The 16561-nt window shown below is 39.0% G+C and overlaps 2 protein-coding genes across 4 annotated transcripts in view; both read right to left on the bottom strand.

Annotated features, from left to right (window-relative positions):
* nup214 (nucleoporin 214) overlaps positions 1-568 on the bottom strand; it is a 39083-nt gene extending 38515 nt beyond the window's left edge. For both annotated transcript variants that reach the window (XM_053485897.1, XM_053485896.1), the window contains exon 1: positions 403-568. In XM_053485897.1, the coding sequence (XP_053341872.1) occupies positions 403-435 (33 nt within the window). In that variant the 5' untranslated portion in view covers positions 436-568. The remainder of the gene's footprint in view (positions 1-402) is intronic.
* A 3013-nt stretch (positions 569-3581) lies between these two features.
* LOC128512164 (nucleus accumbens-associated protein 2) overlaps positions 3582-16561 on the bottom strand; it is a 41376-nt gene continuing 28396 nt past the window's right edge. For both annotated transcript variants that reach the window (XM_053485303.1, XM_053485304.1), the window contains exons 3-6: positions 12839-13009; positions 11735-11840; positions 10814-10911; positions 3582-9871 (exon numbers count right to left, since the gene is read on the bottom strand). In XM_053485303.1, the coding sequence (XP_053341278.1) occupies positions 9405-9871; positions 10814-10911; positions 11735-11840; positions 12839-13009 (842 nt within the window). In that variant the 3' untranslated portion in view covers positions 3582-9404. The remainder of the gene's footprint in view (positions 9872-10813; positions 10912-11734; positions 11841-12838; positions 13010-16561) is intronic.

The raw sequence follows: 16561 nt of genomic DNA on the forward strand, positions 1-16561 counted from the left end.
CGACTCGCTTGCTCTAAAAACGACTCTTTTCGATAACATTATAATACTCCTGTACGACACAAAAAATGTACGACTTTTTTTTTTTTTTAAAGAAAATTTTGTTGTGTTTATTACAAGTAAACCTGTTTACATATTAATTTAAATGATCTTTCATAACCACACTGGTAAAGCAACATTAATTCTACTTATCTTCAATGCTAGCTTGCTAACAAACAACAGAATATTTTTAAATGCATGACTTTTAACCCAATGCTTTGTTTATTATTAAAATCTAAAGCTAAAATATGATTATTATTCAGATAAGCCGGCTAGGTAAGTGAGCTAACAACCCGTAGATTAGCCACATTAGCATTGCTAGCTTAGCCGATTAGCTAGGTCGCTGTTGTTTTCTTTTAATTTTACCTTCATTTCCCTCTCGGGAGTGTCGTCCCCCATTTTGTCAGATTCTTGTTATCTGTCCAGGCAAACTGTTTTTATTTTGAAATGTTTTAATCCGCACAAATATTAGCATTAATTTAGCGATAGAAGCTAGCCGAAGAGCACGCGCAGTTTGTTTATCACATTTCACTTGAACAGAAACAGAATCGCGCGCACTGTTTGTATGGAACACCAAGAGGGTCAAGGTTTAACAAAATAAAACCGAATCAAATGAAGTAAGTTATTGATCTTAAAATGTGAGTCAAAATATTCAAAGAGACGTCGTTTCGTTAAAAACAATTTACAATCCTCAATATAATTATTTATATTAACAACACAAATTGTAATAATAATAAAATCAAATAATACTCATAATAACTGTCAGAATTTTATGATTAATTACATTTTGCTGAGATTTTTGCTTTCTTTAACAAAACACTAAAGTTTTACATCACACATGCATTAAACTAATGTAAAATAAACACAAAAAAGATTTTATAAAATATATACAATATATAAAACACATAAAATATACAATATAATTATATTATATACACATGTATTATGTACAATATATACATATAAGATTTATATTGATAATATATTATCTTTATAATAAAGACAAAAAATTTTATTTTTAGAATACACACCCTTTTATTAAAAAATCAGTCTGTTGAGGAATAAACAGACAGCAGGGCAAAAATATAATCTTCATTTTTTTCTCCTTTAACTTCTCTTGAGACGAGAGCTTATTTTTGAGAATGTGTATTTATTGCATATGTGTAATGAGTTGAACATTTTTGTACATCCTGTGTAATTATATATCATTAATAATAAAAAATGACCAAATTATCCAATTTTTATTGCAACTTTGCAAAACTGCAAATTGTAGATTTGTACGTTCATCCCAAATTTAAACATTTTAATAAATAAATCTAAATATAGTAGGCCCAGAGGCCTAATGGATAAGACATCGGCCTTCAGAATTGGACATTCATTTACACTAGTGGCCACTGCACAACTACACTTCATGGTCATTAGTTAAATCACTCTATCACAAGCCACTTTAAATAAATCACTTTTAAGCATATTTGCACGCACAAGGCACTTTAAATATGTGGATTGCGCAACCCTGGACATTACCATTCTTTATTACCATTTATATCTAACTTCATTCCACACAAAAATGTCATAAATCTATATCTACTTTGTACAGCTGTTTTTCTTATTGTTCTATATTTCCTCATATATTTTCTTATATTGTGTATTTTTGTTGTACAGTTATTTTATTTTATTCTTTCTTAGTTAAATTTACCTTCTATTTAATTTTTCATATTTATTTTCCTATTCATAATCTTTTAAGGTCACGGGCAGTTGTCTAAGCATTTCACTGCATATCGTACTGTGTATGACTGTGTATGAGACAAATAAAATTTGAATTTAATGTTAAATATTGTTTAAATATATTTCCCTCAGTGCAATTTTTTCCTATTGCAGTAAATCTATATTATTTATATTCTGTTCTTATTTGCACTAATAATGACCCAGTTGGCTTTCCCAAAAAAAAAAAAAAGATCCCGGAAGCATTTTCTTTCCAAAATAAAAGTTATTTCCATAATACTAGATGTTAAGCCTTTCTGATTTTTTCACCAGAATGTTATGGGTTCATATCACAAGAGCCATAACTGCACATTGTGTGCTTAAATTAAGTAATAATAAAAGTTAAACTAAAATTAATTCCCATACTTTCAAAAAACTCTTGGAAAACCTTTCTACAATTGTAAAATGGACTTCATACTAAATTGTTGTTGCATAGAAAATATAAAAACTATTTTTAATATCTTGGCTGACCTTATTTAAAAATGTTGAGAATGTTAGATTTTAAAATTTAAAGCATTGTTAAAACACTTTAAAATGCTGTTTGTTAGTAGAACAGTCCTTGCTTGTGAATGGTACTTTATTTGTTGTAATGATTTTTGTTATAAAAGATGCTATATAAATAAAATCTGATTTTTCTTGCTGATTTAAAAACATAAAATGTCTTAGGCAGTAGGATTTTTTTTTTGAGATTTCTCATTACCTTTTAATCATCAATATATCTATCTATTATATATAGTTACTACATTATTTTTACACCCTTATTCCAAAATTAGGTGAAAACTGCATTTACACAGTGTGAATAAACAACAGTCGGACGTAAACGGCCTGTTGGTGCTATGATGTGAAACGCGTTACACTAAAGTTTGATGGTCTATGATGGATGTAAATACAAGCAGACGAGTGTTTTGTGAAATAAGAAACTTTATTAGCAAGCAAACATGTCAGTATTGCATTTGTAAATAAAGAGTCAAAAGCAGTTCTGATGGAGGAAATTTCTCGTTAAATCAGAGTCTTTCCAAGGCGTAAACAACGGTTCATGTTTTAGAAGTGTGTTTCTTTATCTCAGTTTCCGTGGTATTAAACAAAAACTGGGCTGTTTTGAGAATCTCAGTCGTCTGTGTAGAGTGCGGTACTGGCTGTCCTGGGATCAGCTGGACCTCTGGTTAGAGAGTCCCAGAGAGAGAGAGAGAGAGAGAGAGAGAATCACCTGCCAAGGCCAAAGCAAAGCAGCGGTATGTTTGTAGAAGTGCTAAGAAAGGTTAGTGCACGTTCATTCTCTGATTGTCTGCGCTCTCAGCACATGGCTTTTTTTCTTTTTCTTTTTTTGTCTTTTTAACGTGGCTGACATCCGCCAACTTCACACCGAAATGGTAAAGTGCTGGCATTAATCATTTTTCTTTGAACAAAGACTCATACATACACACGCATACATGACACACACACACACACACACACACACACACTCACACTCACACACACACACATATCCAAATGCATAATTCAGTCCTCATATTGATTTAAAAGGTCAAATTAACTAATACGGAAATCCAGTTAGGGTTTTCACAAATTTAACAAATGATATTACTCGAATATTGCTTAAATATATAAAAAAAAAGAAATCAGCACATTTATACAGATTCACTGTTCCAGAAGCTTTTTGACATTCATCTTTAACTTTAGATTTTCATTCAAAAAACAAAAAACAAAAAAACAAAAACAGATTAGGAATATTCATTTTAAAATATAGTTCATCTGTGCATAATCACTTTAACAGACCAAGATGCTCGAGTGTGTGGGTCTTGTTTAAAACACAAGCAATTTATTGAAACATTCTCTCTTTTTTTTCTTATTAAGAAGCACCTGCTGATTAAACACTAAACAGCAGCATCTTTATGAGTTCGAACTCATGAAGCGTAGAAATGATTCATGACTTGCAGCACCGTTTAAATACAACAAACACAAATACAGATACAAAAAAAGGCTGAAATGATCGTGATCAGGTTTTAAAACTCATCCTTTTTTCTCTTTTGGATGAGTCGCGTGTCATTTGTGAACGAGTCGACTCTTCGAGCTGAATCATTTGAATGAACACTGAGACTCACGTTTATGAGATGCTTTTATTCTCGTTGTTTTTGTAGATGTTGGGAACGCTAATACTCCAGTGGTATAATTGATTAAAGATGTTGAGAAAGCTCTGTTCAGCGTTTCAATAAGTGATTGTAACCAAATGAATCTGTTTCGCTTTGCCTGTCTGAACGGTGAATGTGATTTGCTGCCCCTCGGTGACCCCTTCCCATTCTGCTCAAATCTGGAAATAAAGTCAATGAGAGTCAAAAGAGTCGACTCGTAGAGTTGAGCTGAGTCAAATGATCTGACTTACTAACAAGAGCGTGAATTCCCATCTCTTAACTGCACCAGTGATTCATGAGACATCATTAAGAGTCGACTCCCGAGAGTCAGGTCCTTGACATTTTGCCGTAAACTGGAAATAAAGTCAACGAGTTGTCTGACAGCCGAAAGAGTCGACTCGTAACGCTGAGCCGAGTCGAATGATCCGACTCACTAAGAGGAGCGGAAATTGCTAAATCTCTCAGTAAATGATTCACGACGTCTCTATAAGAGTCGACTCCCAAGAGTCATTTCGTACTAAACTGCACATAAAGAGTGCAACAGTGAGGTGTTTGTCTTTGACTCTTATTTTTAGATAAACAGCCCTAATTCTCATCGGTATAAAGTTCACAAGACGATTCTTGATTCATGATTCACGGCTCTGTTCGAACAAACAGAACAGAAAAGAAAGAAAAAAAAACACACAAAAACAAAAACAAAACTCCAAATGATCATAATAGGGTTTTAAAACTCATCGTTTGTCCTTGGGACACATCTCTCAGGGAAAAATAAAAATAAAACAATTCGCCGACCTTCTTTTGCAGTTTTGTGCAAAAACACTTAGGCATTAGTGCCGCGATTTAGAGACCGTGAAGTCTTAATGACAAAAGTAGCATCTACAATGTAAAAACAAACAAAAAAAAACATAACAGGACGGACGGACAGATAAACTCGCCCGTCACTCCACATGGGACAGCGTTATGCTAGCGCGAACAGCGTTTTACACCGTTCGGATTAGCGGTCGACATTCTTCTGAGTTCCTCTCAGCATCTAAGTGCAACGTTGTCTACAGATTTAGAGCCTAATAATGTGCTAGGAAAAAAAAGATACATTTAGGGGATATTGTAGGTCCTTAGCCCTGCGGCGGATTGGCACCCTGTCCAGGGTGTACCCCGCCTCGTGCCCCAATAGGCTCCTGGGATAGGCTCCAGGTCCCCGCGACACTGAATACAGGATAAAGTGGTACAGAAGATGAGTGAGTGAGAGTGAGTGAAGGTTCTGATGTTTGAAGAAAGAAAAAATAATAATAAGAACGATAATTCTTTACAGGTCAGAAAGAGGTTTAGTAGCGTTCCTATAAGAGCGAAGGGTCTGATGGTTCTACAGTACATCGTTTTCTACAGTCTGGTACCAGGGTGCCTATTTCACTCACACTACTCACACTGTACTGTACTGTTCATACAGCTGGTATCAAGGTCATTTATGAGCACGCACCAGAGACAGTCAGTTGTGGTCCGAACCCTCAGGTACGCCATAAAAAGTGGATGAATTTTAGCTCTGAACATCATCACACGTCTCTCCTCAACTTCACCAAGTCTCATTAAGGCACTGATACTCATCCTACTGTGTATATACACACATACACACACAAACACACGTACTGATTCACCCACAGCCATATGTGTTCCTTCGGAACTTCGAGCTTCCTCTCTCCTGCATGAACTGTATGCATCTTCCCCATCCGAGGCATTCTGGAGTCTTAAAGTGTGAGATCTGGAGCTACGAGGCTAACACCGAGTCATGTTTTCTTTCTTTCATTTCACATAACCCCTATTCAGGCAGGATTAGTTTTACTTGAGGAGCTTCATAAATATAAATCAGAAATTTAATCCAGTCCTGAATGTATTTAAAAAAAAAAAAAAAAAAAAATAAAAAGATCTGCCACTAGGGGGCGATGAAGAGACAAATCATCCCACTGATGCCATGTTAAGACGTCTTTCATTGTTTGTAATCCATGTAACTCATAACAAATGATGGCATTTAAGAGGTTTCATGAACATTTGTAAATAAGTTTAATGAAAAATCATTAACGGTGACTTAATCTTATAATGCCCTGATCCTCCCACCCTCTAGTGGCACTGGATGTTACTGCAGGCAAGCAACAAGGTGTTATTTACATTTACGGCATTTGGCCGACGCCCTTATCGATAGCAGCTTAGGTTTTTATCATATTTATCATATATGAGCAGTTGAGGGTTAAGAGCTCCATTCAGGGGCAACAGGGTGGTGGTGGGGTTTAACCCTGGGACCTTCTGCACTGTAGTCCAATGCCTTAATCACTGAGATAATTCAACTAATTATTAACCTTATAATTTATTTCCTAGTGCACACACTCCTATTTCTTTTTTTTTTTTTTTTAAATAAATGCAGAGTTGTTTGTGTAGATGTTCATGGAAACATCTTTGAAAAACTTTCTGACTAAGTGTTCCCATGACAAACAAACCAGTACTGAGTTTAAGTTTAAGTCCCTTCCAATTAGAAAGCTGAACTAGAATTAAATCTCAGTGTTAAACAAGGTGGTACAGGCGTGTTGTACTTGTTAGCTGCATTAGCCTCGTAGCTCCAGTCCAAAAGCAGAAAACCACTGACCACTTAGGGTTCGAGGTGAAACTGTGTACTCCTCTGATTCTTTTGGATTTATTTTTGGCTCTTATGTCCCTCCAAAAAGCAAAATCAACAAACCTGAAGAATCTGAGAAAAAACTAAATTCTCATCCAATTTCTGGCTTTTCAAACCACAGCCATGCAAAAGTGATGGCCGTCCTCTGCATTCTGATGAAGTTTTGTTCGACATAATCATTAAAAAAACAACAAAAAAAACAACAACTTGGATTTCTTCATTCTTGTGTTCTGGGACAAATCCAAAGAGTGCACAATCATGTCACACTCGCCTTTAGGAGAAAAGTGAAGTTGAGTATCGTATCACGACTTAGACATACACACACACACACACACACAGAGGAAAAGAGGAGCGCGCAGCTAAAGATCTGCTATAGATTATCCATTGTGAACATGAAATAAAACTTAAAATGAGAAGAAGAAAAAAACTAAAGGAAAAGTGTCCGAGCTCGTAGTGTTGAAATTTCACTGAAATTTCTTCGTCGAATTTCTCTGGATCGATTCCCGAGGGAGAACAAAAAAAAAAGAAACAAAAAAGGAAGTCGAAGAGCTCTCAAGTCATTTCAGTTTCTCTGTCACGTCCCTCGGTTCAAGTGCAAATGCAGGGAAATAAAACTAAACCAAAAAAAAAAAGCCAGCAAAAATGATAAAAATGATATCAGTCTCATATTAAATAATTTACAGTAGAAAACCATAAGCAACAAAACAAAACAAAAAAAATCTATCTTCAGACCCTCACAGTGAAAATCATTCGTTTTTGTTTTTAAAACAATAATGGAGTCCATTAAACTGTTGGAGGGAAATAAAACAAAAAAAAATCATAGAGCGAGAGTCCGCGTTTAGTTTTGCGATGCTGTGGTTTTGAGCATCGCATTATTATTTTCATTTTGCATGCAAGCGCCGCGGCTTTAACCGCTCCGGCGTGCAGTCCGTATGGACGCAGTCCGTATGGACGCAGTCCGTTCCGTCTCTCCGTGTTTAGTTTCAGCATTATTGGAAATGACAGCGGAGCTCGATTTAAACAAACACAGGCAGTGCTTCGGCTATTAAAGGAAAACCCTAAACCTTATGTTCTCCATACATCACATCTGCAGTGTATGTGTGTGTGTGTGTGTGTGTGTGTGTGTGGAAACAAAATCTAATCGTTCATTTATCTTCCGTACCGCTTTATCCTGTACAGGGTCACCAGAGGTCTGGAGCCTCTCCCAGGAGACTTTGGGCACCAGGCGGGGTACACACCATCGCACACACACACTCGCACACACACACTACAGGTAATACGGGAACACCATTATCTGTATTTTTTTGGACTATTGGAGGAAACCGGATAGGAAACCCACAAAGCACAGAGAGAACACGCAAAGTCCACGCACACAGACCCCGAGATGGGACTCGAACCCAGACCCTGGAGGTGCGAGGTGACCGTGCTAACCACTACGCTTTATGCAGAACTAATAAAAAGGGCAAAGGAAGTCTAAGGGCAGGTGTGAAGCGTTTAACATGAAAACTGTCATTCTGGACAATATTTTAATAATCTATAAATAATATTTTACATTTAAATTTAAATCAATTAATCAACATGCAAGTAAAGTATCTTATCCTGCGCTTTTATTATCGCAAAATCCAGACGTTATCCAGACTCACAAGTTTGAGCTCTGGTTGGTTAATTAAGTCACGGGTTTCTTTTTCTCCACGCTCTTTCATTTCGCAGAGCGAATTTTCTCACTTTTTGTCTGAAAAGTTCACCTGTATCACCATAGCAACGGGGCGAATATCGTAAGTGCTCCAGCGCCTCTCAACCTCCCTGCTGGTGTAGCGATACCACAAAGCATTCTGGGAGACGGAAACTAAATTCGAACAACTTCTTTTGTTGGAAAGTTAAAAGAAAAGCCTGATTATTTCTCAATTCTGTTTCGTCTGAACACTTTTTCATTATCGCTCAGAGCTGCCCTTAGACTTCTAGCGTAAGTCGTGCTTAAACACAAAAACAAAATGTCTTGGGGAAAGTGTATAAATGAAAGGAATGAGGATAAACTAGAGAAGGAGTGAGTAGAGATCAGACTGAAAGACGCCGGAGGATCCATTTAAAATGTTATTTCGGTCGCTTGGAGCGAGATCCTGAAAGCGTTAGAGTTGGAGCGCTCGTTAGCGCTGGCCGTTCGCATGCGCGGTGTTTTCCCGACGGACGATGGAGTAACGTATCCATTTCATTTTCTTGGGAGGTCTTGTTTTCCTGGAAAGTACAGGACATTCAGTGTATCACAGAAAGAAATCTCTCCGGCGGAAGGTCGCTGAGGTACGAGAGCTTTACCAGCGATTTACACTGCGGGTCTGAGGATGGTCGAGGACACGCTGCGTCTCAGCACCAGTGCAGATCTGTTTTCTTCTACGAGCATAAGCCATGCCTGTGTTTGTTTATCCTTTAAGCACACGCTACCCAGCATGCCCTGCTGCACGCACTAGTGCGACTCATTCCGTGATTCAGTAATGTTTTTAATTCATCCTTATTGACTTATAAAACACGTCACACACCCGGAGTGTGGGACGAGGAGGGCGTTGCCCAAAACGACGACGACGCCTTTGCCGCGATTGTCAGTCTCAGTAAAAGAGGCGTGGCCTCTTTGCTTCTCAGCAGTCAGTCATGCCCCGTTCTTCTTACCTCTACTCTTTTTTTTTTTTTTTACAAACTTCACTTCTGCTGATAAACTATCTGTGCTACATTCAGTCTAGGGGAAGTCGATAAGGGCACATTAAGAACAGTACTGAAACACAGCCTGGCTCCTACACATGGACGTTTCTGCTAAAACCACCAGCAGCTTCTCACTGCCCGTTGATCCTCAGGCCTTCGCCAAACTCCTCCTCCTGCTGCTGTCCGTCATGCGCAGGACGACCCTGAACTCCACCCTCCACCCCTAGAAGAAGCGGACTGGAGCCTAAAGTCTCCTCTACTCCCTCGGGCATGGCACCTTCATCCTCCTCCTCCTCTTCCTCCTCCACCTGGCCCTCCATGAGCTCCGGACTTTCGTTATCCAGCGGCTGCTGAGTTCTAACAGCGTCCTTGCGCTCTCCGAACAGAGGGAGCTGCTTGAAGTCTTGGTCAAAGGCCAAGGGAATGGCCAGATTAAGCCCCGCCCCTGAGCCACGGTACATGTCGATGCCTTCAGGCAGCATGGACTTGATCTTGGGCAGCCATCGCTTCCGGACGCGGCGCGCGTTGGTGCACATGTCGGCGGCGATCACGTTCATCTCGCTCTCTTTGAAGTTGGGCGCAAAGTTTTGACAGTAGACTAAAAAGAGGAGAGAGGGAGGGCAAATCAAAAACAAATAAGACACTTAAAACATTTAAACAAGGCGTGGCCTTTGTGTCTGAGAGTCACAGTCAAGGAGGAGAGGCCTTGCATCAAGAAGTTTAAAAAAAGAAGGTGTGGCCTGTGTCTCTAAGTCTTAGTAAAGAAGGCGTGTCCTTTCACATGTCAGTCTTAGTAGAAGAGGTGTGGCCTTTGTACATATCAGTCCTAGTAAAGGAGGCGGGGCTTTTTAATGTACATGTTAGTCTTAGTAAAGAGGTGTGGCCTTTGTACAGGGAGGCGTGGCCTTTGTAGATGTCAGTCTTAATAAAGAGGCGTGGCCTTTGTAGATGTCAGCGTTAATAAAGGGGGTCGCTGAGTGGCCTTTTCACATCAGTCTTAGTAAAGGAGGCGTGTCCTTTCACATGTCAGTCTTAGTAGAAGAGGTGTGGCCTTTGTACGTATTAGTCCTAGTAAAGGAGGCGTGGCCTGTGTACATGTCAGTCTTAGTAAAAGCGGCATGGCCTTTGAACATATCTGTCTTTGTAAAGAAGGCGTGGATTTTTTAGGTACATGTTAGTCTTAGTAAAGGAGGTGTGGCCTTTGTACAGGGAGGCGTGGCCTTTGTACATGTCAGTCTTAGTAGAGGCGTGGCCTTTGTACATGTCAGTCTCAGTAAAGAGGCGTGGCTTTTGTACAGGGACGCGTGGCCTTTGTAGATGTCAGTCTTAATAAAGGAGGTGTGGCCTTTTCCCATCAGTTTTAGTAAAGGAGGTGTGGCCTAGGAATTGTTAGTCTTAGTATATATGTAAATCAGTAAAAGAGGCGTGGCCACTTTGTCTGTTAGTCCTAGTAAAAGAGGTGTAGCTTGTCTACTTGTCAATTATTGACAATTAACAGAATTACGTTAGAAATATTTACACGACAGTAGTTTTTACGTACGTTTGACCGCGTTTAAAACTCGGCTATCCAGGGGCTTTCTGCTCGGGTCGCTGGTAGACGAGCGGATTCCAGTCCCACAGCTGTTCGCCAGAGTGTTTCTGCACACACACACACACACACACACACACACACACACCACACCACACATCCACCAGGTGGCGGAGGGGGAATAAAACACATCAGCAACTGTTTACCAGCACATTTATTTAAAACATAAAACTCAAACGTGTACTATTATTTATTAATAGTAATGATCAATAGTATGGAGTAATGGATATTTTCCATCTGTTTTTCTGTTAGCTACACAAACACAGTGCATCAATAGCTCTGTGGTGAGATTTGACCTCATGACCTTTACGTCTCTAGGGCAGGGTTTAAGGCAGCGATCCACTCCCCGACCCGAGAACTTCTCAGTAAAAGTCACAGTAGCTCAGGGGAACGTGTTCGACACACGACACACAGACGGAGCTTCTGAAAGGCGCGATCGTACCTGTGATCTTCACTTTACGAGACCGACGCCTTGCCCCCTGGCTGTCACGCGCTGCACGGATTCTAACATGTTTTCAACCCAAACCAGTCATGCACTAGACGATTAGGCATTAACTATAGCTGACACACACAAAGACACACACACACACGAACTCACATTTAACACAGATACAGTATGTGAACCCTGAAGCGGGAAAGTGCGTAGTGTCACTCAAGGGGCGGAGCTAAAATGCAAAAAACGAAATGTGTTCACGCCTATAACGTTTAAACGTACGGTAAAATGAGATTTCGTCACTTTTTATACTTTTTCCCTTTTCGTTGTGGCCCGGGTTTGAACAAGCCAACTAGACATTCAGATGAAAAATATAAACCAGATCCTAGCCAGCCAATTAGAGACGAGCATCTCATTTATTAAAAATTGTTTTTACAAACCTGTCGAAGAACGTTGCGAGCAGTCGCCTCAGCAAGACCTTGTGTTTAATACCAGCGCACAAGTGGCAGTTCATCAGCTGTCCTCTGGTCATGAACACTCCCGTACCTACGTGCACACACACACACACACACGCGTCAATAAACAGAGCTCTGTTTTCCAACAGTAGCATGTTTGCAACTCTGGTGGCACAAAATAACCCTGGAATATAATTGTAACACACACACACACATCTGTACAGGAACACACAGCACACGGTCCATTACATCACCTGAGCAAACAACTCGGACTGTTTACTTGCGGGCAAAATGACGCACACGAGTGGATTTGAATTCAGTTCCTGCGGAACGTCGCATTAAAAGCATCAGACTCATCTTTTACATCTGTTCCTGGATTCTGATTGGCCGGAACGTGTTTATGTTTACAGAAGGAGTCTCCAGCGTCAGAGGTAACGTCCTCCGCGGTGCTCAGAACAGAAGACGTTACGCTTCTTTGTGATTTCTCAGTAACACGACAAGCTGAAAGAACTTTCTTAAAGAGAGAGAAAACAAGCGCGGCCGCGCGGGAGCGCCTGGTTACAGCTGCTGTAACGTACGCGAGGACAGGAACCAGCGTGTCTCATGGATGTTTAACAAAGGAACTATGAACGGATAAAAAGGACAAGTGGTCCTTTAACTAAGGAAAAAAAAACATCAAAGTAATTGATGAGAGATAATTCAAATCTAATACACATTAAAGCACTTCATGATGTGATGTTTTGGAAAAAATAATCAACCTCGACGTGGTGACGGTAACTCATCAGTGTTTCATCACAACGTCCTGTCGTTTATTCTTTTCCCGCAGCAGCACACTGGCAAAGCATTGTGAATTTATTACTAATTTTTTTAAATTAAAGGACATGGGAGGAGTCAACAAATACCTAGAAGAAACTGCAAAATAACACAAAACTTTAGCGACTCACTCACCATGTTTTAAATACCGGACAAACGGTTCCGCGAGCAACAATTATTATTTCTTTTATCCTATAAACATGTCCATTTAAGAGGCTACGTACGTTTTTTATTTTTCTAACATAAAGAAAAATGTAAAAAGGTTGATCCACTCACCTCCGACTAGTTCGAGTTTTTCCCCCGGGTCGCCCTCGGTGTAGAGTTTAGGGTGGCACCGGTAGCCGATTTGGCTAATCAGGCTAGCGGGCAGAGCTACCAAGTCACGCCGCAGCAGGACACAAGGACGACTTTCCAGAGGCACAGGAATCATCTCGGATTTATCCGTCACTGAGGGACAGAGAGACGTTACAAATCACTCCATTATCTCAAAGTGCCAGATGCCCCCTGATGGGCTGTGATGGTACTGCAGGTGGGTCATGAGAGGTCAATTATAATAAATAAATACATTTAAAATAGTTTTGATCATCACCATAAAAATGACCATAGATTAAACATTTACGCAATTAAAACTAATAAAACAATGATATGGGATTTAAATGACATGTTACTCAATATTAAAATATTTCATGTTTGTCTTGTGTTTTATTCAGAGCTGTGATTTAAGCTTTTGATTGGGGCGCGACCTTCTGAGTGTGGGAACACACCATTTAACCCTCTACGTACAGTAACTTAGTAATAAAGGAAGATGTGATCCACTCCGAGGCTCGGGTTTACCACCATCCTAATTAACGATGCTCATTTACACACGTCATCTCTCAGTTCCTTACAAACATCAAAACTCATCTGGTAAATGACATCACACGACAAGAGAAGCATGAAATCAGAAATACTTAGATGAGTAAGGACTAAAAAGGGAACTTTGATTCGTTCCAGGTATCTGTTAGAAGACATCAGCTAGGACGCAGAATAACGACAGCAGGATGTGGCAAAAAATACTAAAGTAAGTTAAAAAATAAAAAGTTTAAACGCTGTCTGGATAGCGAGTACGATGAAGCACCTTTTACAGCCAGGAGACATAAACCATTGTTTTGTTTTTTGTAGTTTTTTCAAATTATTTGATTTGAAACGGCAGAAAAGTGCACATTATATATACCGTCAACGCTTTACAAATTAGCGTAAGTTCGCAAATTGAGTCAAACCGTTTACACTAAACGTTAGAAATAATAATCCCGTCACTTCCTCCTGCGGTCTGCGCCGCAATCTGATCAGCTAAACATTCTACATGTTTATTCTGACTACAGAGGAGAGTTCTACTTTGTCGCTAAAACTCTTTTAATTGACCTCCACACACACACACACACACACACACACACACAGCTCTCAGGTATCCTACACTGTGACCCTGCTGTGTCTGAGCTCATTACAGATCGAATGGATTACAGGAAGGTGGGAAATCCGAGGCTCCAGAGTGACGGCCGAGACACTGCGCCGAGTCCCACTGAGCGCTTCCTTCCTTCCTTCCTTCCTTCCTCTCTTCCTTTTTTCGTTCTTTCTTTCTTTAATACAGTCCTTTACACAGCATTACTCCATGCCTTTAATATCCACAATCAGTGCAGACTGATAATTAATTTAATGTCATAAAGAAATCTAAAATCTGTGCACCATTAATCCATCAATTAATGTATTTAATTATAGAAAAAGTAACATCGGTGTAATCAATACTGTAAAATTTTTTTGTGCTGAACTTCAATTTTTTTATTATTCTTTTCTAATTTAAAATAATGAAACTGCATTTATTTATTTATTCATTTTAAATCGTTTTACAATTTAACTAAAATCTTATAAATATATTTTTACACACTATTCAAATTAAATATTAAAATCTATAAGCACTGTATTCTAATAACTAGACTATTTATTTTCTTTTGTTGTACAGTCTCGTAAAGTACATTTTTAAATTTCCTATTGTTATTTTATTCCATTTTACAAATCTCAACATTTCCCAGATTTATAAAATTCAACTTAGAATTGTTATTTCTGTAAAGCTGCTTTCTGTTGGTGTCTGTTGGTGCAAGCTCTGTACAAATACAATTAAATTTAATTAAATTAAAATTTACTTAAAACTTTTTACTTTTTATTTGAGTTATTTAAAAAAAAAATTAAGTTTAGACATTAATTATACACAGAAAATCTGAACTTTTTTTCATTAAAAGCTAATAATCTATTTTGTAGGTGTGTGTGTGTGTGTGTATATATAAAATTTCTTCCCCCCCTCCCCTGTAATTTGGTTGTAGCCGTATCCCACATTGCCCTCATCAAGGCTACAACCACCAATCAGGGAGGGCGTAGACCATCACATGTCAGCGTGCCACCCGTCCCTCCACTCTCAGCCAATCGGCTCTCTGCAGGCTTCCCGGCTGCGGAAGGTCACAGCATCACCTGGGATTCGAACCTAAGATTTGATCAGAGACTAGGGCAAGCTCACTGATGTTGCGCCATTATGGATATTTTCACATATTTGCGTACATCTGTTCACAAACGTCATCAGAAGTACATCGGAGATCCGGCGGGTGGTGTTCTGTTCTGTTCTGTTCTGTTCTGTCTGGATAGGTTATGTAAGAGCGTTATGTTGTACCCTACGTACACACAAAGCCATCTGGTGATCAGTTCCACTTTAAAATGAACTGATTTTGAATAATATTATGAAAGTGATTTGGATAAAATGTGACACTGAGATAAACATCAGTGTGGTAACACTCATGTGGTACGGGGTTCTTTAAACAGAGATATTTTTATTATCATAATTATCGGTAAGATCCTCTATGCTATCTTTAGCTCCGCCCACACGTCCCTGGTCAAATCTCCTAGGCTGTGTTTGGCTCAAACCTGGAAATTAATATAAGACAATAAATCACACCTAAAAGTAAGAAAAAAAACACTCCAATTTAGCTAGCGGCGTCAAACTGAGACGCAACATCAACGACGAATTATACTCTACATTCAGTAGACAGCGTTCCCTCAAGCTAGCATGACTCTAGCTAGCCTGGTTACACAGAAGCAAGTTTCGCTAATGTGCTAGTATCACCTGGCGTTATTTAACCGTAGCTTCAACTAGATTCGCCTGGAACTGAAAATCCTTGTCCAGGCAGCGAGTCAGATTCTAACAAACTTCTCCGGCCATCGGAACCCTTAATCACAAGATACGCGGAGAATATCACGGTGATTAAATCTCATGACCTCGTTTAATCAATTCTGAATGTAAATTAGTTTTAAATGTAAATATGTAAGCAAAAATATTTTATGGTAGTTTTTAACCTAAGAACAAACTTGAAAATTAAAACCACCGTCACGCGGCTATAACAGTTTGCGATAAATAATAAAAGCTTGTTGTTTTAACATGAAAACTTTTCATGCTATTATAATTCCATCAGTTGAAAACTATTTATTATTTAGTACTTGTTGACTTAACTTTGACTTTCAGGTGCGAACCCTTCCTCAGTCCTGCGCTCACTGCTACAACAAACTAGTGGATCAGGGGTTCAGGCAGTTTAATTCTTTCACTGTCCGTGTAAAACCTTAGACGTTGTCACAAAGCAGATTTACAGCGTAAATGTTTATAGATTTAAAGCTTTAGATCTCTAATGGAGAATCCAGACGAGCGCGATCAGGAAAATCTCCCTGAGGAAAGTGTCTTAGCGCATCACCTTTGTCGTAGTAGAAAGTAAGAAAACCCGCGTGTTCTTACACCACCTGACAAAGACATTCAGATCTGTTCTTCTACTCTCATAAAAGTCCAACTTTGCTTCGTTAATTCTCATCATATTCACATAAAAGGACTTTATAATCGCTTTATGATTTCATTTAAGAAGTTGCCTGTTTGTGGTTTCGACTTTCACCCAGTTTTGCCAAAGGAGGTTTTTCCATTTCAGTAAATCTCTG

Source organism: Clarias gariepinus, chromosome 24 (genome assembly GCF_024256425.1).
Source record: "Clarias gariepinus isolate MV-2021 ecotype Netherlands chromosome 24, CGAR_prim_01v2, whole genome shotgun sequence".
NCBI classification, from domain to species: domain Eukaryota; kingdom Metazoa; phylum Chordata; class Actinopteri; order Siluriformes; family Clariidae; genus Clarias; species Clarias gariepinus.